Source organism: Ochlerotatus camptorhynchus, unplaced genomic scaffold (genome assembly GCF_037179485.1).
Source record: "Ochlerotatus camptorhynchus isolate MF236.1 unplaced genomic scaffold, CSIRO-AGI_Acam_v1.1 ptg000133l, whole genome shotgun sequence".
Classification (NCBI taxonomy): Eukaryota; Metazoa; Arthropoda; class Insecta; order Diptera; family Culicidae; genus Ochlerotatus; species Ochlerotatus camptorhynchus.
The window spans coordinates 393,447-418,832 of record NW_027040623.1 but is presented as its reverse complement, the minus strand read 5'-3'; the positions used below and the strand labels follow the sequence as shown (position 1 = coordinate 418,832).

At 38.3% G+C, this 25,386-nt stretch overlaps 3 protein-coding genes across 3 annotated transcripts; 2 read left to right on the top strand and 1 right to left on the bottom strand.

Annotated features, from left to right (window-relative positions):
* Nucleotides 1-548: 548 nt before the first annotated feature.
* On the bottom strand, nt 549-3,622 carry Rcc1 (Regulator of chromosome condensation 1). The gene is made up of 4 exons (XM_065220840.1): nt 3,270-3,622; nt 2,838-3,214; nt 1,008-1,823; nt 549-938 (listed from the first exon to the last, which is right to left on the bottom strand). Exons 1-4 carry the CDS (start codon nt 3,352-3,354, stop codon nt 717-719), a joined length of 1,500 nt encoding a protein of 499 aa, XP_065076912.1. The 5' UTR covers nt 3,355-3,622; the 3' UTR covers nt 549-716.
* An 8,692-nt stretch (nt 3,623-12,314) lies between these two features.
* Nucleotides 12,315-13,196, top strand: LOC135700350 (RNA-binding protein 48). Its single transcript, XM_065220839.1, has 3 exons — nt 12,315-12,501; nt 12,593-12,743; nt 12,811-13,196. Exons 1-3 carry the CDS (start codon nt 12,388-12,390, stop codon nt 13,098-13,100), a joined length of 555 nt encoding a protein of 184 aa, XP_065076911.1. The 5' UTR covers nt 12,315-12,387; the 3' UTR covers nt 13,101-13,196.
* On the top strand, nt 13,136-25,148 carry fs(1)Ya (female sterile (1) Young arrest). The gene is made up of 3 exons (XM_065220837.1): nt 13,136-13,237; nt 13,301-13,522; nt 22,994-25,148. Exons 1-3 carry the CDS (start codon nt 13,220-13,222, stop codon nt 24,863-24,865), a joined length of 2,112 nt encoding a protein of 703 aa, XP_065076909.1. The 5' UTR covers nt 13,136-13,219; the 3' UTR covers nt 24,866-25,148.
* The last annotated feature ends 238 nt before the right edge of the window (nt 25,149-25,386 follow it).

Sequence of the window (25,386 nt, the reverse complement as noted above, 5' to 3'; positions counted from 1 at the left end):
TATAAAACCACCTGGCAGCTCTGTGCCGCGGATACACTTGGATGACAAACTATGAGCGAGCATTATTTGTATAATAATTATGAGCACTATAATACTACTATACAATAACTATACAAGTGTGCTGGATGTGCTAATAATGTTTTATACAAATAATGGTCATGTTCATAGTTTGTCATACAAGTGTATCCGCGGCATAAAAGAGTCTTTGGTCATCTAAGGTTCTGCAAATGCAAATGATTCAATAGAAAATAAGTTCCTCGATAAAGAAATAACAATCATTACTCTGTTTGAGTTATTTTGGATTTTATTTTAACGTTTTGAACAGTGAATGATTTAATAAATTATTTTCAAAGTTGAAGCAATGTACGTCATTTGTTCTCTTTCTTTTATGCCAGAAATACCAAGTAACAAGTTCTAACATGTGCCTTTTTTCATCTGGCTTCCCGACGGAGATGAACATATAAATGGAAATAGAAACGTTTAAAGAACAGAAACACTGGCTCGTAGAAACAGAAAAGGTTCAACAAAATGGAAAGAAAAATAATACAGAAAGAACATCGTCTAATAAGACGATTACCATGAAATGATAAAATGATTGTTTACAAAACTAAACACTTAGTTTCTAGAAGTATTGTTCCTTTCTCTAACTAACCTAAAAAATCCCTAGTACTGAACAGGTCTAACTATTTGAAGAAGCGATTCCTCTTCTTCTGCATTCACAGCTTTCGCTTGCGTCCCCGCCCGGCTGGCTTCTTCGCAACTTCATCAGTCTCACCACTTGTCGATTCTTTCTCATCTTCCTCTTGGCTCTTAGAACCACCGTTCACACCGTCGTCCTTCGTGGTCGAAGTCGAGGCTTTATCGGTATCACCATTGGTTTTAGATTTCTCTTCCTCCGGTTGTTCTGTGGGCTGAGCTTCCGGCACGGGCGTTGGATCCTAAATAAAGCGCGGGAAGATTAAGTGTTAGGGAAATTGAAAGAATTTACCAGTTCAAATGAACCCTACCTTGGTTGGCTTCTCTTCAACCAGGAACAAACTGTGCTGGCCACCACTGGAAACCTTGAGAATCCGTTTGCCTTGTACCTGTTTGCTGCTGATTTGTACCGGTGTTATTTCATCGTCCTCGCTTCCGGTTCCCAACTGCTGATTCGAGCCCATGCCCCATGCAAATACTTCTCCCTTATCGGTCACAGCGAACGATGTGCTTTCTCCGCAGCAAATCTCAACCACATTCTTATCAGCTAAGGTACCAACTGCGGTCACCGTTTTGGCATCTTCCGAAACATTGCCTAGTCCTAGTCGACCGTACTCCTTACGGCCAATCACGTGCACTTTGTTGTCGTTCTTTAAAATCAACGTGTGATGTTGTCCTCCGGCGATTGTTTTCACATCTGTGAAACTCGTCTGCTCCGGTACAAATACCGGTTTAACGACATTTTCGCTGGGATTCGGAATGCCTAGCTGACAGTAATTATTCAAACCGAAGGCATATATTTTGGCGGTATTGCGATCTCGGCAGAAGGTGCAGTAGGTCGAGGCCCAGATGGCATCTGCTAGAATTTTCTTTCCCCTCAATGTAACAACACCGGGCTGTAGAAGGTCAGTTTTACCTCGTCGAGATTCACCAGATGCGGCACGTGTAGAAATTCGTCCAAGCTGACCCTGTTCAGCGCAACCGACCGTATAGACGTAACCGTTTTCGCTCAGAATCACCAAGTGGTCCCCACCGGATGCAATGTCAACTGACTTGAGGCCACGAACCACCTCAACTGGTAGACGCTTGTTTCCTTCCAACGTCAGACCCATGTTTCCGTGTGAATCCTGTTGGGAACGACAAAAAAGTAAGGCCCGTTAATTGACGTTCCCCAACGTTGTCGACCCACCCTTCCACGTTTGATCCTTCCGAAAGACGAAGCATCATGGATCGAAACTTTTCGTCTTTGTAGACTGAAGGCCAAGCTAGTGTTAGACTAGTCTGAATTGAGTTCTACGATCCCATAGCCATAGCATTGCTGATGTGCACACATCGAATACCATGGAAATAGATCATAGCTCGCAGATTTTACTAAAAATGCTAGCAATTCGCTTTCTCAATTGACTGATTAAAAGTGATACCGCCCAAAGCGAAGATATTACTTACATCCACTCAAGACAAAACAAAATCGATACAATCTGCTAAATTTACTAGCAAAAGCAAATTCGATTACATCGTTCATGTTGAGGAGTGAGGACAGTCAAACGTACACACATGTACTTTCTGGTAGCGAAACCTTCCTTTCAAGGAAGTGCCTTGCTGAAACATTTCTACATGCTTTATCTCAGACCTTCCCGAAGCAGGTGCAGTGAGTAACATGGGGTACTCGTGTGGGTGCTCCAAGTGCGAGATTAACACTAGCTTTGAACGGCCGTGCCCTGTATCAGAGCTCAGAAAAGTTCTACTCGAAACATGACGTCGCCTTCCTCCGCCGGTTTATAAACTATGTTTCCAAGACATGAAACTACCTATAGAATCAAATATAATACAACAACGACATTGAATGCCGCCCTTGACTGATGCTAGAGAGGTACCTACGTTTTCAAAGACGCCGGTACAGGTAAAAAAAGGACAATGCGTCCCTTCCAAAAGACAAAGCAAGGGATGGTATATGCATTATCCCTTCACCGCAGAAAACCAAGAAATTCGGCAACAAACCGGTTCGTCTAAAGAGGGTGACTAAACAAGGAAATGCGCTTTTAAATCAACAAACGGCGGGAAAATACAACCGCTCAGCCAAGCAACAGCTGTTATGTTAACGATCTTGTAATAGTTTACCAGATCCAAACCCTGTGCCTTACCCGAAACGAGCCCCAAGCGTAGACGCGTCCATCGTTGAGCAGACATGCGGAATGTGAATCTCCGGCTGATATCTTCAGACACTCCGACGGGAGTGCAATTTTACGCGGTAAAAATTCCGAACCCTCTTCGTCGGCCGTCTCTCTGCCCAGGGCACCTTCGTCGTTGCATCCGAAGGAAAACACCTCCCCCCGCCGGGTGAGGCATAGGTTGTGCATTCCACCAGCTGATATGTCAACGATGTCCTTCAGCCTGTCGATCATGGCCGGTCGTGTCTTTTCCATTACATCTTCCCCCAGACCAAGCTGTCCAACTTCACCCTGACCACAAGAAAGAACATTTCCGCATGGCTTGGGTAGAACAGGCAGGGGAAGTTCAACTGGAAATATCCCTCAATTACTTCGCATCAAATCAAAAATCAAAGAAAGACTTACATTTAGTGGTGCTGGATCGAGCCACTTTAGCTGCTGGCGCGTCTCCGTTGGAAGGATTTTCACGTTTCGGTCTACCGCGCCCCATAGCTCGATATGGTGAAATCAATTCTATTTGTGAGGTTAGGTTAATTCTGAACGAAATTTCACCAGATTACGCTAGGTTTATCACACTTTTTTTGCTATTGATAAATTCAATCGAAGAATAGCTTGATTACTCACTCACTTTTGGTCACATTTAGTTTCAACGATTGAATTTTGAATATTTTCCAGCAGAATGAAAAATCATTCTTGGCGGCTGCTGGTTTAGAAATGATCACGTTTATGCGCTTTTCACTACGAGAACATCCGCTTTTCTACTTCATTCGCTTTAACGACAAAATAGCTTCTACCTGCTTGTACGAAGTTGGTATATAGCTCTTTACTCTTGTGGGGGACGGTGGATTGTATCTTATTCATTCACTCTACCAACAAATCCTAACCTCAACTGTCAATCTGAGCGTTAAGAAAGCATGACCGCCAGTTCACGCACTGGCTATTGGCGTTGACGGCACCGTCGAAAAATTTGCTCTTTCAGCAAATATAGACAGTTTCTTATGGGAATTTTCGGTGGAGTGAAAGTATAGTACAAAGTCCGCCATGTTTCACGCACAGTCTGACGTTTGCTTATGGATTTTCTCATAGGAGTAAAGAGCTACAGAGTCGCCGTCAACGCCAATTGGCGTTGAAGGCCTCTTAGGTTGAAGGCGACTCTGTAGCTCTTTAGTCCTGCGTAAAAATCCATAAGCAAACGTCAGACTGTGTGTGAAACAAGGTTCACTTTGTACTACCCTTTCACTCCATCAGAAAATCCTACACGGAGAAAAAATACTACCCAAAATTTGAGTTCTTTTTACTTAATATTGACTTCAGCCTCTCACTTGCACTCGTTATTGTTGTCAAAAAAGGAACGAGAGATTCGACCCAACGATATAGTTCAGCCCAATAAGTTACTTGTGAGTAAATTGCATATTCTTAAATTTGCGTGAATTAAACTTAATTTTGGGTAGAATATACTTAAGAGTAGGTAATTTTTTTGCTGTTGTTAAATGGAAACTACTATATGCGATTTACTCAAATTTGGGTTATTGGGTTGAACCAACAATCAATACGAAACTAACGATTTTAAATTGGCTCACCACTTTAGTAGCCTATTGGTCCCAAGCAAACGATTAACGTACCCTATTCTAGTTGAAATTCTATTACTACACTATGTTTGTTTTGATTCGCTATGAAAGTTTGACAGATAACATCAGGGGTGTGTGGATTCATGCAGAACATGCAGGGGTGAGTGAAATAGCTTGGGACTGCTTGGGACCGTTGTTCTGGTACTGAGTGAGCCAAAAATAATAATGATTTTCTTCGGGACCCAGTGGTCTTAGAGTTACCTCTATGGTTGAACCCCGGAATTGAGGGAAAAGTACTTAATTTTGGGTTGTTTTTCATCTCCGTGTATAAGAAACTGTCAATATTTGCAAGAAAATACAATTCAGTGCCAACATTTCAAAGGGGCGTAATTGCATTTGTAAACAATGGCTTTAGCCGTCGAATTTTCGCGAATAAAATCTCACTCATGAAATATAATGACACCAGCAGGTAGAGGAATGTTTCCTCTACCAGCTAGCATTGTTATTTTGGAGAGGTAAGATTTCATTCGCGAGAAATTGACGGCTAAAGTCATTGTTTACAAAAGCAATTACGCCCCTTTGAAATGTTGGAACTGAATTTTCGACGGTGCCGACAACGCCAATTCCAGAGAGAGGTAATACAGATCGTGAAATATGGTTGGACTAGTAATCCAAAAAATCAACGTACACGCAATTAGTGACGTCACTAATTGCTTGTATCGTACACTCAAAGGATTTTCAAATCTAAATAGATTAAAAGTTACGCTAAATCGCAACTCTCCTTACCGACGCATAGCTTGGTATAAAGAGAGATAATACTAACTTAGTATAAAACTGGTTTATACATTGGATAGTATAAAATTGAGGTATTCTTCATATGTATATTATGCGATTATTCGCCAGATCCGATTATTTTTCAGTTTCATGTGGTTTGTTATGATTGAAAAACATAAACAAAAAGGTGTAGAGAGCGAACCGTATGGATATACGTTTTTATTTTACACAGATCATCCAGTTCAGTATTTTTCGCTTCATCGATTTTGTGGCGACGGCAATTCGGTTCCCTCCAGTATGATCGCAGCTGGCGGATGTCGATAGAAGTCCAAAAATACCTGATAATAATTAAACATTTTGAATCAGACTCACCCACCGTACCACAGAATATTCTCACCTTTCTCGATTCCCTCACCGGAACTCTTTTTTGTTCTTGATATCCCCATGATCAGCGACAAAAGCATGGAATCCCACAGCGACAGTGATTCACTCCAAAGCAATGATGAATGACCAATGTTCTATAAAAAACTCGTACCTAATACCACAGACAAACAGACATAACACATTGAATATTTCTTATTGTAAAACATCGTCGCTAAAACATTACCGCCACCTGTTGAGTACACTGTGGTGGGTAGTACGCTGCATAGATGGCGGTAGTGTGTAAACGTCAAACGCAAGGGAATTTTCTATGCGCGCCACAGGTGGCAGTACTACCAACTGAGATACTTTCAAATTGACCGTTAAATGCTTGTTCGATGAACAACTTATGAGTGTTATGTCTGTTTGTCTGTGCTAATACCTTCGATGATCTTTTGCTGTGGATAGCCAAACATCAGCATCTAAAATTATGTTGCTGCATTTAATTAATGTTTTATAAACACCTACTGCAGTTTTTTTTTTTTTCATTTGAAGCTCAGATGGAAAACAATATTTGTTTGAGGCGGTTTGTGTCGATTATTGACAAGAGCTAAACAGAGAAACAAATTTTTATGCATAATCATGAACTATGACATGTTATTCATACTCATGCATAAAAACAAACGTGGAATAGATTACTTTTTAATCAAAGCTATGAATAAACAAAGCTAAATAAAATAAAGATTAAATTTTAATCTATTTTAGATTAGTAATATTTTTGAGTGTATAGGGGTTTCACTTACACTCAAAAATATTACAAAACGAATATAGATTAAATTTTATGCATTTTATGGTTTTTCAAAATTTATACATTGGTTCGATTAAAATTTTCGTCAAAATTATACTAAGTCCGAATAACGGAGTGGAATTCGATCAGTGTTTACTAAAATTACAGGAATAAGAACATCTGGATTCCCTTCGGAGCTTCGTGCTGGTGAAGGGCTTTGTCCCAGCGGATTTCTACTGCGCCTGTAATCTGCTGGGCAGCATCGAAATTGTAAGTATTTTTTTAAATATTATTAATAAAAAATAAACTAATGAAAAAAGCTTCCTGAGACAATTTTTATTTTCATTTGAAAACAATAATATTTACCATAAATGAAATAAAGAAGCGAAAAATACATTCTCTTGAATAAACCGTATCTATGCATTGTGAGTATATTTCGATTTTATACTATGGCACGCATAAACCATTTTTATACTAATTTTGCATTCTCTCCCTTTATACCGACCTTTGCGTCGGTACGGAGAGTTGCTATTTAGCGTAACTTTTATACTATTTAGATTTCAATATTTTTTGAGTGTACTCAACTCAACTGATTGCTTCACCTCGGTAATCTACACGGAGAAAAAATACTACCCAAAATTTGAGTTCTTTTTACTTAATATTGACTTCAGCCTCTCACTTGCACTCGTTATTGTTGTCAAAAAAAGGAACGAGAGATTCGACCCAACGATATAGTTCAGCCCAATAAGTTACTTTTGAGTAAATTCCATATTCTCAAATTTACGTGAATTAAACTTAATTTTGAGTATAATATACTTAAGAGTAGGTATTTTTTTAGCTGGTGTTAAATATAAACTACTATATGCGATTTACTCAAATCTGGGTTATTGGGCTGAACCCCGGAATTGAGGGAAAAGCGAGGGGCGATTCACTTGTGTATTTTCGATTCAGGCCAACATGAATGCATTGATGAACGTATTGAAGTATTTTTTATCGAATGAACGTGTATTTTGTGTAATAATGTATTTTTTTGTATTTTTTGAATATATGTATTTTTTTGTGTATTATAAAAATAAAAGTGTATTTTTATGCATTAATGTATTGGAAATCAGTTATAAGTGTATTCTGCCATTTCAGTGTTTATGTTTACCACTCGAACCGATGATCAAACGGATCAAACTCACAATGTTGACGTTTTGTTTGACAAATGCACAACACACGCTAACTTTAAAATACCCACTGATGAGTAGAATTTCACCCATTTTAAAGAAAAGAGGCTTAACTCATTAACTCATTAGGAACTGTTCATTAACTACGTAGACAGTTTTTTTAGGTTTCTCCGCCCCCAAACCCTGCGTAGACAATTGTCCAGACAAAATTTTTAAAATTTGTATGGGCCGCGGATAATTGCCATACCCCCCCCTAAATTGTCTACGTAGTTTATGAACAGCCCCTTACCTCGCTCATTACGCATTAATAAGCATCTGTTACGCATTAATGAATAATCGTTACTTGTTTGTGGCTCACAACTACTCAAAATGTTTTTTTTTTATTTAATAAATGATTTAAGGCACTTTTCTTAAAAATGGGCGAAATTCTACTCATTAATGCATTGTTTTGTGATTCGAGCTCGGATTAAAATACAAAATAATAAATTTACGCATTTTGTTCGAATTCAGCATTTTGATTGTACATATTTTCGATTTTTTCGTCCAAATGACGAATTATCTTGTATTTTTATTATTCGTCGAATATTTTTGTATTTTTTTTTCCGAATTTTGTATTTTTTTGCATTTTTTTTAGTAATGACGAGTAATGATGAATTTTTGTGTATTTTTTTCATAAACGTATTTTCGATTCATTCTTGAGAGCAGTGAATTGCCCCTCGGGGAAAAGTACTTAATTTTGGGTTGTTTTTCATCTCCGTGTACTCATTGAGTTCAAGGAACTGTAAGATACACGGAAAAAAATACTATCCAAAATTTGAGTTCTTTTTACTTAATATTGAGCTCTCACAAGAGTGCAATTTTATAGAGATTGCCAAAGTGTGATTGTGTCAGTGATTTGTTTTCATCTGGAATTTTTTTTTCCAGAAGAAAACATTTTGCGAACATGGATACGAATTTTGTTCATTTAAAACAAAAACATAAATGTTTATACTCTAATCATATGAATTATTCAAAGTCAATTGATAGCATGTTTAAAACTAAAATATTGTCGCTAGACTTGAAAACCGAAATGACCAAATCGCGACAATCGATTTTACTCTCGTTATGTAAGTTAAACATAACGTCGCATCTAGTGCGCTGTATTCGTCAAATGATGAGCTATAGTTCGCACTTGATGCGACGTTATCTTTAACGTACACAACAAGAGTAAAATCGATTGTCGTGAGCTGGTCATTTCGGTTTTCAAGTCTAGCGACAATATTTATGTTTGCATTAAATTCAAAAGCTCGTTCAAAAGCATGTTTATTTCAACAATATCCAGCTTTCCATGCTCGGTAATGGCGGCCTGTTTGTATGAATAAATGTATTCACTGTGCTATCTGGAGGTTCGGATTTTGACCCCTCCCTTTCCCTCTCCCAGGAACAGAAGAAAATGAAACAACATACGCCCTCCAGTTAGTGTCAAAAGCACAGTGAAGGATACATTTATAATAACATTTCAAAAGGTCCTATCTGCATTGATCAATTCTCTTCATCGACTTTCTCTTTCGTCAATAACTCAGTTGCAAAACCATTCCCTGTTGTAATTGACGTTTTGGACGCTAGATAAGAACCTTCTTTATCAAACTATGTGGTAGAATTAGCGCGAAATCTGTTTGCATAGCAGTGGTTATGAAAAGAGAAAATCGATGAAGAGAATCGATCAAAGCAGATAGGACCATTTGAAATGTTCATCGAGTATTGATACAAACAGGCCGCCATTACCGAGCATGGAAAGCTGGATAGGATTTGGGTAAACAGATTTCAGCGTATCATGCCTTTTTATTTCCTTCTTGTTGCATTCGGAAAAAAGTTACCCAGCTTTCCCTAATAAAAAAGTACCATAATCGAATGATAACCCAAATGATTGAACCATTCCACAAATGGTTTGGATTATACCCAGAAAACGTCGTTAAGCTAAATAACCATAACTATTTTATTAGGGTTGCTCAACCTCAACAGAAAACGGCTATCAATTCCGAATTCATTCCGGATCCTCCTCCGACACCGAACATAGAAAGAAACCGGTATAAAGACCAGTGGCAGAAATCGATGCAGAAACGGCAAAACGACGCTAATAACACAAATTTGCACCGGTTCCACTGAACTGGAACCCCCGGACACCCACCCCGACGGGTCCTCATATCCTGGATCAGGACCCCAATACCACAGATCAAACCAATACCCACAGGTAACCGTATCGCACCCGAAAAAGAGCAGGAATTTAGATGCCCTGCCCGAAGATCTTTTTTTTTTTCATTTCTTTGCAAACCGTTTTATTTTGCTTTACCCTGCACTCAACTAAACTAAAATAATTTCAAAATATTTATGTTTATTTTAAACATGAGAAGCATTTTTAAAATAAACATATTTATATTTGATCGCATAGCTGACAAACCAAACAAAAACCGACAAATTACGTTTATTTTCAACACGAATATTTTTTAAATAAACGTAACATTAATTTTAAGTCTTTAAGTGATTTCACATGATTTCAAACATGGAATACGTTTGAAATCAACCTAATTTATGTTATGGCCAGAACAAACTGAGTGTACGTTTAAATTTACCTCAAATATTTTTGTTTCGACTATAGTTTTTTCTGCGTGAACTTTTATAAAAAAAAAACACATTTAAAATTACAAGTCGAAAGTGAAAGAAACATTTTTAAACCAAAAATATAAGTTTAATTTTGAAAACTGTCATAGTTGAAACCTGTTAAAACTACGAAGTTCGGGAAACTTTTAATTTGACTATGCATTATTTTTATAGCAACAATTTTTGTTCTTTTTGTGCATTAATGTTTACTGTCCAGCTCGTTGTCCAGTTACAATGTACCGATTAATCTTCAGAAGACCGACTACAGTTTACCCAACTTTATTTTGACGTGATTTAGGCTCTGAACCATTTCGCATTTTTTTTTTTAACTTTTGGTTAAAATTTGTCAGATGGAAAGTTATCAATCAACTCTGCTATCCGAGCATGGTTATTTCTGACAGACAAGAAGTTAAATTTTGACAATCGTGGCTCGAAAACCGGTCGATCGACAGCGCAGGGATTTTAGAACACAGAAAATAACTTTCGAAATGTCACTTTTAACCACGAGTTACATTTAACTCAGAAAATTGGGTTCACAGCCTTATAAGTTTAGAATATTATGCTGAGGTATGCTGTCAGTTCGGAACCTGTTCCGAAGTTTGACCCTGTGATTTCTGACTCCCAAAATGTCAATGTTTTTGATGAAGTGCTAAACGCACCATAAAAAGGGAAAAAGTACACTGAACCAAATTGTCCATACATCAATGTATGATTATTGCTTCACTTGAGCCCCATACGGATTATTTTTCTATTTGTGAAAGATTATCATTCTCTGATTCAGCTCTCAAAGCACAGAAGAACTGAATAGCATTAATTCTTAAACAGGATGATTTTCGTTCTGCACGCTGTAAACCATTAGCATGATTATCATCCATTCTTAGGAAGACTTGAAATGAACAAACCGTATGATTAACATTGAGAAAGATACGGACTCGTCATACAGTTTCAAAATAAATTGTCATGCAACGTTTAAATGAAATATAAGTGCAATCTGAATGAAAAATATATGGAAGCAGAAAGCTTATTTTACTGTTTAAAAATTGTGATCATAACGAAATATATCTCTTCTAAATTGTTGGAACTGTTAATTAATGTTGTAAATGAAACACTTCTGTTTTATAAGCTGAACAATTGTTTTATTCATTTATGATAAAACAACCACACTAAATGCTGCACTGGGCCGGCCTCGCCCCTGGCGTCCCCATCGAACAGTGGATTCGCCGGTTCGGACTCGTCATCCACGGAATCGAACCCAATCACGTTCTGTAGGAACTTGTGCAATTTAGGATGTTGGCTCGGGTTGTTTGTGGCCTCAAAAAGCAGTTTGAAAATGTTGTCCCAAAATCTGCTAAACGAGCTCATCAGATATCACTGGAAGATAAATTTGTTTTGTTAGAATCGTATTGCTTGAAACAAAGGACCTCCCTCCCAGTAACTTACTGAAGTCTAGGAATTTGAATCAACCTGCGGATGTTGTTTTGATTACACGTTTCTGTCGATGGCCACTTGGCCAGTTTGTAAAACTCCACTCGTTCGACGACTTGCCGTAGTACGAAAGACGCAGTTCGGCGTTTTGGTACTTGCTTTCCTCAAAGTCGCTGACCACCCCCTCGAGGGGGGGCTGGATCGCGAACAATCTACGGGCACTGAAGCATTCGAATCAAACGGGAACGGAACGAGTAGATATTTTTTTGCCACATGAATCCGAAAACTTTTTTCTCTTTCGCTTTTTGGTGACACTCCCCGTGGTATGCGAAAAAACTGTGTACTGCTATTCGAGAGAGACGCAACAAACTGCGAAAAAATGGTAAGGCCAAAACGCAATGGGAGACTGAAACGACAAGAAAATGAATCGTATGACAGTTGTTGTATGATTTTCGTTATGGGGTTCACTTGGATGATTTTAGTTCATTTCTGTTCTTGAATTAATTTATTGTTAATACCTTTCAAAATTTGAACGGTACTTCATTAAGTGGTTGATGTTATTTCCTTTTATGATATGTATGATGAATCATCCCATTTAATGTCAATTATCAGTCAATCGGGTATCTCATATTATTTTCGATGTTAAAGAAATCGGATAGCTCTGAATGATTAATCATGCAATGACGACATGGTAAATTCGCTCAGTGTAGATAAACCTGATAAACAAAAATCACCTCGCAAAACGCAAAACTACGACATGCGAGCCGCGAACAACCTCACGTTTGTCGCTACTCCACCGAAGGATGAGTAGTGATCCGGAAAAAAGTGATAATTCAGACTTGAACCATCATATCCGATCTAATTATTGCCGTACTCGTCCACAATATCGCAAATCTCGCAAGTTGACCGCTGTAAAGGTAATGGAAATTGAATTTTGCTCTTGGTTCAAGGTCGTGTGTTTACACGCCCTTCCACTTACTTTCATGTAATAATATCCATTTCTTGCAGGTATACTCGGTGGCGAACGAGTCTCGACATCTGCTCGTATTTGGAGTACCTCAAATTAACCTAGTGCGGGAATTGAAGGACCAACTACGGCGACACGGCAACGTCCAACTGGTGCAGAACGTCACCGACAATATCAAGGCTTCCGGAAGCTGTGAGTGGATATTTGTTTTGACGACAGTGTTGTATTACCTAGGTATATTGAATTATTTTCGTTTTAGTTGAAGTCGAAGCCTTTACGGACGTGTTTTATGTTAGATTTGAGAAACTGGACAAAGCTCGCCGAGCCAAAAAAATCTTGGATGCAAAGAATTTCTACGGAGGAATTCTGCACATATCCTACGCACCGGAACGGGAGACAGCAGAAGATTTAAGACAGAAGTTGTTTCAACGGAAACGGGAAGCGGATTATCGTTTGTATTTGAATCGAACGGCACCAAAAAAGGCTTCGGGGCCAGCTGAACAAAACACCATTGGTCCCATGCAACCAAAGCGAATAAAAAGGATTTAAGTCGGCAAAGTGTAGTTACTGGCAACAAGCCCCGCAACAATAGAAGATGCTATTTGACATATGTAGTGTCTGAGTCGCCATTATTCTTTACTTGTGTACTGTTGGATGAAGCGTAAACCATGAAGGTTCCTATAGAGGTAATGACTTTGAACAACTAATGATTTCAATTGATTTGTAAAGTAAACTCTTATTTTCCTCAGGTTCAATGCAAGACGTGCGGGCAGGTGTTTTGCTGTGCAAAATGTCGTCAAAAGCATGAAGACAACTCCCACCAGGAAATGAAAGCCATACGACAGATTTGCTACATCTGCAACAATCGACCGTTCCCGCTGCGAATTGATACCAAGATAACGCCAACTAATTTACTAGTTCAACACATCATGGCCGAACATTTGCCTTTGCGCTGCAATCGGTGCTCAAAGGTGAGAATGTACTAAATATGCTTGGCCTGTTCTATTGTTTGCTGATGTACTTAATTTGGGAGGTTAGGATAACATGAAGCCACAGTTTGTTGTTGGATAAGACTGGGATTTTGTGGACTACTTGTTGCGCATAAATAATGATTCGAGATGTTTATGTGAAACTCAATTGGGGTTTCCAATAATACCTTTATTCCCATTTAAGACGTACTCCACCCTCTTTTTTCGCCCCAATTTTTGATCATGTGATCTTAATTTTAAACCAAATTTAATGCATTTAAAAAATCACAGATCAATCCAAGGAAAATAAGGTGGTTTTCAAAATGCAAAATAAAAATAAAATGAAATTGTAAAAAGAGGCTGGAGTCAGTGCTGTGACGATATCGATAAGTCCGATATTATCGATAAATATCGGGTTTAAATTATTGATACGATAACCGATATTTAGAAACGGGACTGCTTTCTCACCCCAATGGGTCTGAGTTCAATCCCAGCCGAGGTCGGTGGGATTTTTCTGAGGCATAAAAATCTCTGGTCACGTCTTCCTTCGGAAGGGAAGTAAAGCCGTTGGTCCCGGCCCATGGGTGTTGAATGGGTGCTGTATCCTACGCAGGTGTGGAAGCTGCCTTCCTGCACATTCGATTGTCGTCAATGGATTGCAATCGATGTTCGTCAGTGATTGGCACTAGACTGCGGAACAGAGACCGACGTTAAATAAAAGGAAAGAACCGATATTTAAAATCCGATATTAACGATAATCGGAATTTGATATCGGTTTGATGTTAATAATCGACATGGTCCTGCCCTACCTCTCCCGTCGGTGGTTATATCTCCAGTTGAAGTTCTATCTCCAGTTGGTAACGAAGAATTTGTTAGTGACGAGCCAATAAGAAAGATCTCTACCGCTAATTTGGCATGGAGTTATCACGAGGGAATGGAGCAACGCAATAATAACCGGAGGATAACCAAGTGGACGACTCACTTCGTACGGAAGGAAATTGATATGTCTAGATAGAGCTGGAATTAGGGCGAAACAGCTTTTGTAAACAATGACTTCTATCGATGATTTCTAGGAACTCAAGGCACGCTCACGCAGACCAACATATCCATCGGATAGGTGAAGTCTTTCCCCACCTGATGAGGATGTTGGTTTGCGTCTAAGAGGAAGAGGTGACAATTGGCTTCTTCCTCTTTTATTTTTATCTCTATCTTTATCTATCTCTATCGTACGCACATGAAATCGGCCAATCAGGAGCTGGTTCACGTTTGACAAAAAAGTGGTTCATTTTCGCCCCCGTATTGTCATCTCTTCTCTTAGGTTTGCGTGGGTGAGTCTTGAATTTCTAGGAATCATCGATAGAAGTCATTGTTTACAAAAGCTGTTAGGCCCTAATTCCAGCTCTATCTAGATGTAGGTACGTGAGGAGTGGTATCTAACTAGTGACATGTGCTATTTTTCGCTACTTAATTTACTTAGGACAAGTAATAAAAGTACGTTTCTATGTTTCAAGAGCAAATTTTCATTACGTCCAAAGTAACAAAGGTGAACAAAGTCGTTTTCGTTTGTCCGCAATTCGATTTGTCAAATGAGCGATTAGATCTGTCAAACGGGCGATCAGATCTGTCAAACGAGGTGAGACGCAAACCAAGTTAGTATCAATGTTACGTGTGTTCGTGTCCTTGCTCATGATATGTCTTGATCGGATGAGTAGATAGTCGTAGTGTTTAACGTATTTTAAATATGGCGTCTTGGACAAGATTTTAAAAGTAGCTTCTATGAGCTGTCACGTCGTTTCGTCGATGCTATCAGTGTCAATCGATGCTCCTGATATTACACTATATACTGTACGAATATAGGATTACATCCCATTTTAAAATTTATTTACCAGTCAAATTGCTTTTTGCCGTAACCACCGATCAAAATATTTTTCGATGTTACTTAAGTCACTCGATTTCTATGGGGATGCCGTTTGTCTTAAGTAACAGCACAGAGAAAACTGTACGTTCGTCGTTCGCTTTCTCATTAATAAAGTGAATAAATCGAATTAACCACTTCATTCGGCTGAAAGCCTCCTAAATAAAGATAAATCAATCAACCAATTCATTCGAGCAGTTGAAATGACATTTACTACCACTCGAACTTTGAAATAAAACATTATTTTGATATTTTTTTCTTCTAGAACCACAAGAAAAGAAGCCAACATTTGAGCGTTTCATAAAAAATAGAAATTAGTTGGTTCAGTTTTGTGAAATCACTGGTAAAAAGTCACGCCAAAACTGCTTGACAAAGTGGTCAATTGTTTGTGATGATGATTTCGGTGGTCCTAAAATAATGAATGGGTTGCACGTAAGGAGACTTTTGATTGATAATTCTCCCGAATATCCTGGTAAATACACTTTGACTTAAGTAACATTAGGGGGCCACCAAACGACGTATAATAACTTTTGACTCAAAAGCAGTATATTTAGCATGACAGCTTGCGATCTGCTTTGTATGATTAAACCCCTATAGAAACTTTGAGATTATATGTGTTTAATTGAAAATAGGAATAACTTTTCGGTCACCAAAACAAAACTTTATTTTTCTTGGATGGGCACGTAACGAGCAAAGAGACCAGAGCTTGCCCCACGCGTACCCTTTTCGGCCTTCTGGCATTCTGCCATTTGAAGATTCAGTCTTTTCAAAATCTCGACTTCTTTTAAGTTCCGCCTTATGCTTTTCTGTCTTTTGGAATTAAGCTTTTCGCCGTATGATCGGCAGGGAGGGTGTTTCAGAAATATCTTACGTAAACATGAACAAGTCATATCATACAAAAACATTAAAATGTATCAACATTCAATAACTCCTGCTCGCGCTCATGGAACTTGATCAAAATAGTCGTTCTTAGAGGAAAAAAGTCTCAAGAATGGAATAAAACTGGTTTCAGCTTGGGCAGAATCAGTGTTGGAAATATCGCCAAAAGCTCATTATCGCAAGCGAGATTTTCTCACTAGGGAAATAATCGATGGGAATTTCGCAAAGCGGTATTTCCCGAGCGAACTTTCTTGTTTGAGATTGAGAGGAACTAATATCACTCCCACTTTGACTCACCTGCAAGAGAGAGTACATTTTTTGTTCCAGCTTCCTTGCACAATTTTTCGTTCCCGATATGTGATGAACTTTTTTATTGTTAACTCGTGAGCAGCCATTAAAGTTTGAATTGCTGTTATGAGTAACGTAAAACAAGAGTTATAGAAAATGAAAACCTTATAATGTGTATTAAATGCATCCTAAATGTATACTCCCACCAATTTTAACGCACAGTTAGCTCCTACATGTATGCAACCTAAATATCATCATGCATAAATCTAGTCTAGAAAAAGAAAATATCAACATCTCGCTTTTCGCATCGCTAGTTCTTCAGAGAAATGATTCTCAAAAGAACTGCGAAAGAACTTTTTTTGAAAATGAACTTTCCAACACTGGGCAGGATAGTGATTTTCGCATAAAAATCCCAAATTTTGTATAGTTCGCAAAATGTTTAATCGTGATGATAAAAGTTATTCTTATTTGATTTTCAATAGAAAAAAAAAATAGGGTAGACAGCAAACCGGGAAATAACCGGAAAATCCGGAAGAAATCTGGAAATGCGACTTAGAACCGGGAAAACTCAGTAAACCTGACATACGGCCACTTAAAGTATAAGTTGTATTTTTTCTGGATGTGCATGGCTAGGCTTAGAAACTTAGAATAGTTTCCATTGACTTTAATTCCGTGTTCAAACTAAGGAGTTGTACCGTGATCGAAGATCTTTACAAGATGCAAGAACAATTTTGCTACATTGTTTTTTTTTATCACGAACCTTCGCAGACTAAACGTAAAATATATGTATGTAAACCAGATTTAATACCAAATTTGAATGGTAACTGTTCTTTACACATGACATGGAAAAATATGAATATTTCATGTTCACAACAGTCCTACTGAAACTTACTAAAATGTTCCCTGGGAAATCTCTTTTCAGTTATCTATAAATTCTCAATTATTTTTTTAACTCAAAAATCTGCTCAGAAATCTTTCAGAATTCTACACAGAAATCGCTTGGATTCTTTTGAATTTTCTTCAAATCTTTTTTAAACATTTTTTTTTAAGTTTTCCTACAATTTTACTTTATTTTATTTTTATTTATCTTAGATATTTTTCTCGCAATACCCTTGATGATATTTTCGGAATCTTCCTCAGATTTTTTTTAGAAATAATCCTCAGAACACGTTTTAAATTCTGCTTATAATTTTTGTTCAAAACTCATCTGATTTCACTTAGAACTGTCATTAAAATTCACCTGCAATTCTCCTCACGATTACCTAGGAATTCAATTCAGAACTTCCTTTCTTCTCCACAGAAATCCCTTGGTATTCATCTCAGAATTTCTTAGGACTTTATCTCAAACATTATCTTTGAATTCTGGTCAGAACTCCCTTAAATTTTTTTTACCAGTTTTGTTTTTAGAAAACCCTCTCAGCATTTCTTTGGAATCAACTCTTTAATTCTTTCTAAATTGTCCCCAAAATTACAGGTATTCTCGGTAGAATTCTATGCATCAAATATTTAAATTTTTTAAAACCCTTAAAATTCTTTTAAGTCCCAACGCCTTAACGTTTTTTCAGTGCAAAATGTGCAATCTTAGAAATTTTTCAAAAACCTATATTTGATTTTTTCTCTGTCCCAGATTGAAAAAAAAAATCACAATACTGATTTTTTTTTTGTAAATCTAGGATTACTAAGAATTTTATGTGTCACAAATCACGAAAAAGTTTCATAGTTTTTTTTTAAAGATTTCTATCAGTACAGAATACAGAGTGTAAACTTACAAATTTTCTTATTTCGAGGTCTCCAAGAATTTTCTCTAGAGCTCATTTGTAATCAAGTTCATGATATCTAAAACAATTTTTTAATTTGTTTCTGAATAATTAATCTCTCACTGTTTAAAATCTTATGGCCCATTCAGTCCGATCGCGTTCAGCCTATTATAGACCTCACAAAATTGCTCTGTATCTCAGTAAATTTTGGGCTCCATCAAGATCAATCGATTATTAATCAGTCCCTGATAATTCTCTCAGAATTTGAGGTCATTTGAATGCGAACTCATACTGCACTGGCCATGTAAAGTTGATATGGGAATTACTATGGGAAAAGTGAACTTTTTGTTCTCATCGTTCTAGCCAGTCGGTGTAATGATGAATGGAAAAGTTTGCTATCGGTACTAATTTCCCAGCTACAAATTTGATGAAGACCACTTTTTGATTGAACACATATTCAATTTCTTTGAGTTTTTTATATCTTTATTAAGGAGACTTTTAGCCCTGGCTGGTTCGTCTCCGGATGTTCTTTGAGTTTGACGTTTACACACTACCGCCATCTGTTCAGTGTGCTGCCCATGACTGTGTAGTCACCAGATGGCGGTACCGTTTTAGTGACAATGTTTTACAGTGAAAATTACGATTGCAATGATTTCAAGTGTTTTTAGGTGTTCGTGATTCAGACAAAAAGCTTAAGAAATGTGTCCTCGTCGAGAGGAACCCGTTCCGAAAAATAAATTTTTAAAGCACGCTGCTTGTGTTTGTCGAGGAGAAAACGTTATTTCTCTGAGGGAATCTTCCGCAACCGATTCGCGGGCAAAACAGGTACCTCTAGAGTACGTGAAAATACTGGGTTAAGTTCCGTATGAAATTTTAGAAAAAGAGTGAAAAAAAGCGCATACTCGCAAAGAATGGGAGAAGGAAGTTTGGTGACGGCTTTGGATAATATTGAGCAATTGGTGGAATTAGAGAAGAGAAACGATAAAAGAAACAGTATGCAAATGGAAGCAAGGGCTGCCACCAGATGAATCAAGAGGAATTCGAAACAAAATTGTTAAAAAATTTCCATCGAAATCGATTAAGTGCTGTTGAAAAGGACACAATACATAAGCGGTGAGATCTAACTGACTACAACTAGATATAAAAATATGAAATGCATCCTACTAAATACGTGCCATCTACAAAGCAGGAATTGCTTTGACGATGGAAGTGTACAGGGTGCGTGACGAATTTTTGCAGTAAATGGCATATTTGAGAAAAAATACACCAGTTAGTTATTCTAGCAATGAATTTTGTGCGATTTATTTTCTTTCGCAACATATGGAAGTTGTAAGTAAATTTATTCAAAAAAATTGCCTTCCCTTTTGACGACTGTAGTTAGACGCTTCCGGAAACTGCAGTATGCACGTTTTAAAATGTTTCGATCCATAGATGTCATCACTGCCTTGATTTTAGCTTTTAGCAAGGCTTTTAGCGACTTAAGTGTGGTGTGAGGGGTTCTATTGTTACCCCCTTTTACGACGCCCTATACAAAATAATCCAACGGATTGATATCGGGACTGCTTGGGGGCCAAATTTCTTCCTCCCAAATTTACGAAATATTTTCCGTAAGCCATTTCTGTGCTTTATTAGCAGTATGAGCAGGTGCTCCGTCTTATCACTTTCCCAAGCCTTTTTTTAATATTATACACTGTTATTTCAGACACATTTACCGACCGAATTATTTCTTTCATGCATACTCCGGCGCGCAACAAAGCGACAACGGCTGACAGATTGCTTTCTTGTTTCGACATCTTTACGTTTACTAAACATTGTTTGTTTAAATCTTACACCTAACAGTATAAGCTATCCAGTGCTGCCAAATATATCTAAAACATGATGCACAAGCATGAGAAATTACTATTTGAAATTTACTGCAAAAATTCGTCACGCACCCTGTACACGCAGTACCAACATACATTTTATATCGGTACTACGTGTATGCGGGGCTTGTTGTAAGTGAAAGTAACCTCGGAATGGACGTGAGTGACCAGTCATTCTGAAATGGGTTACTGAATCTCAACAGAGCTATCCTTTCAACTTCCGGGCTAAAATTGTTTGCAATGGGATCAGTATAAGATAATAATAGATTATATTGCAAACATTTTTCTTCCATAAAAACACTGCCGGACAGTCAGTGGAAGTTGGATTGTATATACATACATACATACATACATGTTTTACGGTGAAAATTACTCAATGCGTTATGTATGTTTGTCTGTGCTACTATGTCATAAGTGCAAGATGTAGTGTTGCCCTGAAAGCAGTTGATTGATGATGTCAGAAAATTATCGGTTTCGAAATCAATTAATACCTTGAATTCTAATCAAAATGTAATGGTCTTTGGCAAAGTTGTAGCTGATAAAAAATTTCCCATAAGAGCAGCAAACTTTCTCGAAGGTTATAGTACGTTCAGACTAGAGTAGGTGTATAATGAGTCACGCCAAGAGAAAAACAGTTGAACTCGCATCACGGTTTTCGAAAGATTCCCTATCTTTTAACTTGGCAACAGAGGACTTCTGCATCAACTTCAAATGACTTATAGCGAGGAAAAGAAATAACGGCTGTAGTATATCATTATATCAGTGATTTTGTGGAATTATCTTAAGGAAAAATAGTAGAAATTGTCATTACTGATCATTACAAAACGTATCGCATGACAAATGTAATGCTCACTGCGTGTATATGATCATTTCTTCGGTTATATTTAATATTTAATTGCAATACCTTTCGTGGACCTTTCATAGCATCGTAATGCTTGTTTACTTTGCACGATAGGTAGCCGGTTTGACAGTTCAATAGGTAGACTTGGCTTCACTCTTGGCGTGACTCATTATACACCGACTCTAGTTCAGACTACAGAGTTATAACCAAAGATGGTAAATATCACCGCCGTCATGTGAGAATGAGAAAACAGGTCCTCTCACTATCACGAGACGAAACTACCTATCAGTCGTTTTCTTGTCATTTTCCAATGATCAAGCACTCATGAGAATAATTCTATTACGGTTTTTACATTTACATTTCTAACTGATTTAGATTAATTCAAGCATGTAACCGTATGTTATCGGTAGAGTGAATATATTATTACGATTTTCTCGGTACAAGTAACTTTAAAAGTAATAAATGAGCTAGTAATTACGATAATCACAAAACTGTCACGTTTTGTCATGACGAAAAATTCGATGAGATTTTGATTATAACATGTTATAGCGCTATCTTGATGGTGGTTTCTGTGTTGCAATTATTTGACAACCGTTATAACATGTTATAACTATATCGAAGGGCTAGAACATTAAGAACAAAACGTTTACTTTTCCCATAGTAATTCTCCTATAAACTTGAAAGGGCCAGTGCAGTATGCGCTCCCATCCAAATGAATTACAATTTTGAGAGAATTATCAGAACCTGATAAGCTTGGTGGACAAAACCGATATTTGGAAGAAGGGTAAAAAGCAACGAACTCAACGGTCGTTTCCTATAATATCGGTATGGAGGACTATTCCACGACAAAAAAAAACTATATACAGTTCAAAATGTAACACTTTCCAGATGATACCTTCATAAAAATCGATAAGGATATTTACACAGTGCATCATAAATTTTACACTCTCGTAAATGCGTAAACTTCAACCACCTACAATGAACCCTGGTATTTTTACGACAGTGCCACTCCTCCATTTTATAGTCGCTATATTCATAGTCTGGCGGATAGAATCTCGGGAACCAATTGAGCTGTCAAATAGCGGAATCAATCGAGCAAATCACGACCAACAACAGAAAAGAGCACATCAGCTATTGCGAACAAAACTTCGTAAACCCTTTTCTCGTGACTCAAGGCTCGCCTACGCAAACTAACATTATCTTTGGGTTGGCGAAAGTTTACCCTATCCGATGATGCCGGTAATTTGCGTTCGATTGACGAGGAAAGAATAATCAACGTTATGTTAATAAAAGTTCATAGTACCTTTTCAATTGTTGGTCTAAAATAGATTGAATTGTTTCCGCTTTATGATAGATCGAAATTCTATCCGCCAGACTATGAATATAGCGACTATACTCCATTTCTGTGTCAAATTAAAATGTCATCAACAATACTGGAGTGCTGTTCCCACACCTGAACCCTACCTATCGACCCATAAACTCATGGACCGGGGATCAACGGCTTTACTACGGCGTGATCAGAGATTTTATACCTCAGAAAATCACCTCGGCGCCGCTTGTTTTGTATTGAAAAATATCGTAAAATTCAACAGTTCCCAATAAAAGTGGTCACTAATATGGTTTAGAATATCAAGTTATTGTTAATAAACGGGTTTCATTCCATTTCGGACGCATGAACGCTTTGCCCTTAGGATGGGCACTAAATCAGCTGACATGAATTTAAAAAAATCTATTAACAGCTTTTAATATGTTTTAATTTAAATTATATTGATGATACATCAAGGCAATTTCATAAACTTGCCGTTCGGTTTACAAACTCATATAAAATCCATAATATGGAACACCAAGCACAAACAATCTTGCCCCTAGATCCCCTACAATCAAATCGGAACCTACATATGTAGACAACTAACATATCACGTCCCTTTCCAGGTATTTCTCACTGCTTCCGACTTTAAGACGCTACCGCGATGTACACCATTCGCTGAAAACGATGCCAACACAATGGACCATGTTTGCAGTCTGGAGCGTAGTCCTAATATTCCTACCATCCAGGAAATTCCCGTGGAAAATTCCATTGAAGTGGAGAATAAGGAAAACATTGATGAAAACAACAGAACCGATACGTTGAATCATTCCAATGCCGACCGTAGCAGCAAAACAATTCCAGCGACCGCAATCAAGACCAAAGCATTGATCACAACACCGGCCATTTCGAAAGAGCTGCTCGCAATAACGGATCCCATCGAAGAAATTGGAGAACCAAACGAGGCCCTGCTGACACCGTTAACCAAAATTAATTTAAGATGGAAACGAAAGAGTCGTCTTAGCTTCGACAGTATGAATGCCTCAAATAACATTTCCGCGGTCATTACGTGCGATGCAGGACAGCTTAGTCCAGGTAAAAAAATGGCGCGTACTACATCAACGCCGATGGTGGGCGCAGTTGTCCCAAAAATGAAATGTTCGAACGAATCGAATGCTAGTGCATTGGGGCAAATGTCCAGCATTCACAATAGTGGCAATGAATCGGATTCCCGAAACGACGATCACACACCAATCTCACCAACGTCGTATGAACTGGAGAAAGTTCGGGCTATTGTCAAAAGCCGATCCAAGGCAGTTGCCACTCCCCTTCGACATGTCATGTCCAAAAGTATCCAAAGAGCTATCGCCCAGCATACCCATTACTCCAAAATGTTGGCTCCTGGCACACAGCGCAAAATGAGTTTCAATTCAACAGGAAGCAGTGACTCGAATAGCACCGTTGGATCTCCATCTCGGAAAGCACTGGATCTCAGAACAACTCCTGTATTGAAGCGGTCCTCCAGTGAATCGTCCTTTGGAAACCATAAGAATGCCAAAATATCTTGTCCCTCGAAAGCGCACAGCGAAGATTCTAGTCTTTACCAGTTGGATGACGTTAGTAGACCCATTTCCGAATATTTCGAAACTCATCAAAACGAAGCTTCCCTTGAAAAAACTGACAATGTGGATCAGGAAAACCGTGACAATCACAAAATCGTTGAGCAAAGCATGATTGCTAGCGAGTTTGCGAAACTGAAGGCGTTCCCCAGCTACTACCAGGACACTCCCAAAATTGCGGGCGCGATGCTGAAGAAGGCCATATCCTTTACAACCCCGGAAATGACCCGAATTGGCGAGCATCATCTGGATCCAAATGAAACCGTTGACGTGTGGGCAACGCCATGCTCCATACCACCACGCAGCTTCAGTTGTTCGGCACTGCAAGATACGGGCCTCAAATCGTTCTTACATAATGGCAACGACACTTCCAATTCTGACGATGTTTTTCTACCTCCAACGAGATTGAATTCGCACCACAAACTGAAAAAGGAACCCTCAGCGGTAGTTCCCAGTACCGGAAAGCTGTGGACCATAGTGTCGAACGTTATTAGGCTTGCATCACGAACGGATATTCGGGAAGATCTGGGCACCGATAGCCCCGAATATTCCAGTGGCTCCGATAGCGGATCCGCTACCTTCTCTTTAAACTTGGCGCAGAAAGCGTCGTCATTTGCTGGATTCTTGAGAAATCGTCTACCAGGGCGACAAACAACCTGTACCTCATCTGAATTGGACGAGCCTTCATCGTTTGACCAGTCGGGAACCAAGCGAAGACGGACCAATTCCGTCTACACGAGACCTTACGAAACAATTGGCAATGCATCAATGCGTCCGACTTCGAGCCCGTTGGCCAAGAGAAAGCGCATTCAAGGAAGGCAACCCATCGAACGCATGAGAAAAAACAGTAGCCGCGCGAGCAGTGGAAGCGACGTGTAAGACAAGGGAATCAGTGGCAATCCGATGCGAGTAAGTAACAGTTCAATTTTACCTTTTTATTAGAATCAATGTATGAGATCTAGAGCTAATAATAAGTGTCATAGAAGCACGGTAAGGCGAAGTTTTCTAAATGTGTATTCACTTGCTATTATCTATGTATTGCGTGTACCTATGTGACATTTGCTTTAGAGGTGCCATAATGTGTCATCATATCGAGTAAATAAATATGAATAACTTGAAAGATACATGATAACAAGTGGAGAGTTAGGCAGAATATCATGGCCCTGAAATCCTCTTCGGAACGGTGCAATCCTCCTAGATCATTCAATTCTATTCTATGAAATTGTTTTGGTGGTTCAGAAATTTCGGGTCACAAGAATGAAAATATAAAATTCTTAATTCTTCTCTCTTGTTCTTACGGACAAGGTTCATGAAATCACTCCACTGGCACTAATCATGCAGTCATACAGATCTGAAAATTATTGCAGCAAACATGTAGATTCATTTTTAATTTTGTACAT

Bases quoted from the DNA above. Each gene is read 5' to 3' on its own strand.
- LOC135700350 (XM_065220839.1), top strand. From the start codon at position 12,388: ATGAGTAGTGATCCGGAAAAAAGTGATAATTCAGACTTGAACCATCAT. The intron at 12,502-12,592 runs GTAATGGAAATT...CATTTCTTGCAG, and splicing joins GCAAGTTGACCGCTGTAAAG to GTATACTCGGTGGCGAACGA. The intron at 12,744-12,810 runs GTGAGTGGATAT...TTTTCGTTTTAG, and splicing joins TATCAAGGCTTCCGGAAGCT to TTGAAGTCGAAGCCTTTACG.
- Rcc1 (XM_065220840.1), bottom strand. From the start codon at position 3,354: ATGGGGCGCGGTAGACCGAAACGTGAAAATCCTTCCAACGGAGACGCG. The intron at 3,215-3,269 runs GTAAGTCTTTCT...GGATATTTCCAG, and splicing joins TCGATCCAGCACCACTAAAT to TTGAACTTCCCCTGCCTGTT. The intron at 1,824-2,837 runs GTAAGGCACAGG...CGTTCCCAACAG, and splicing joins ACGCTTGGGGCTCGTTTCGG to GATTCACACGGAAACATGGG.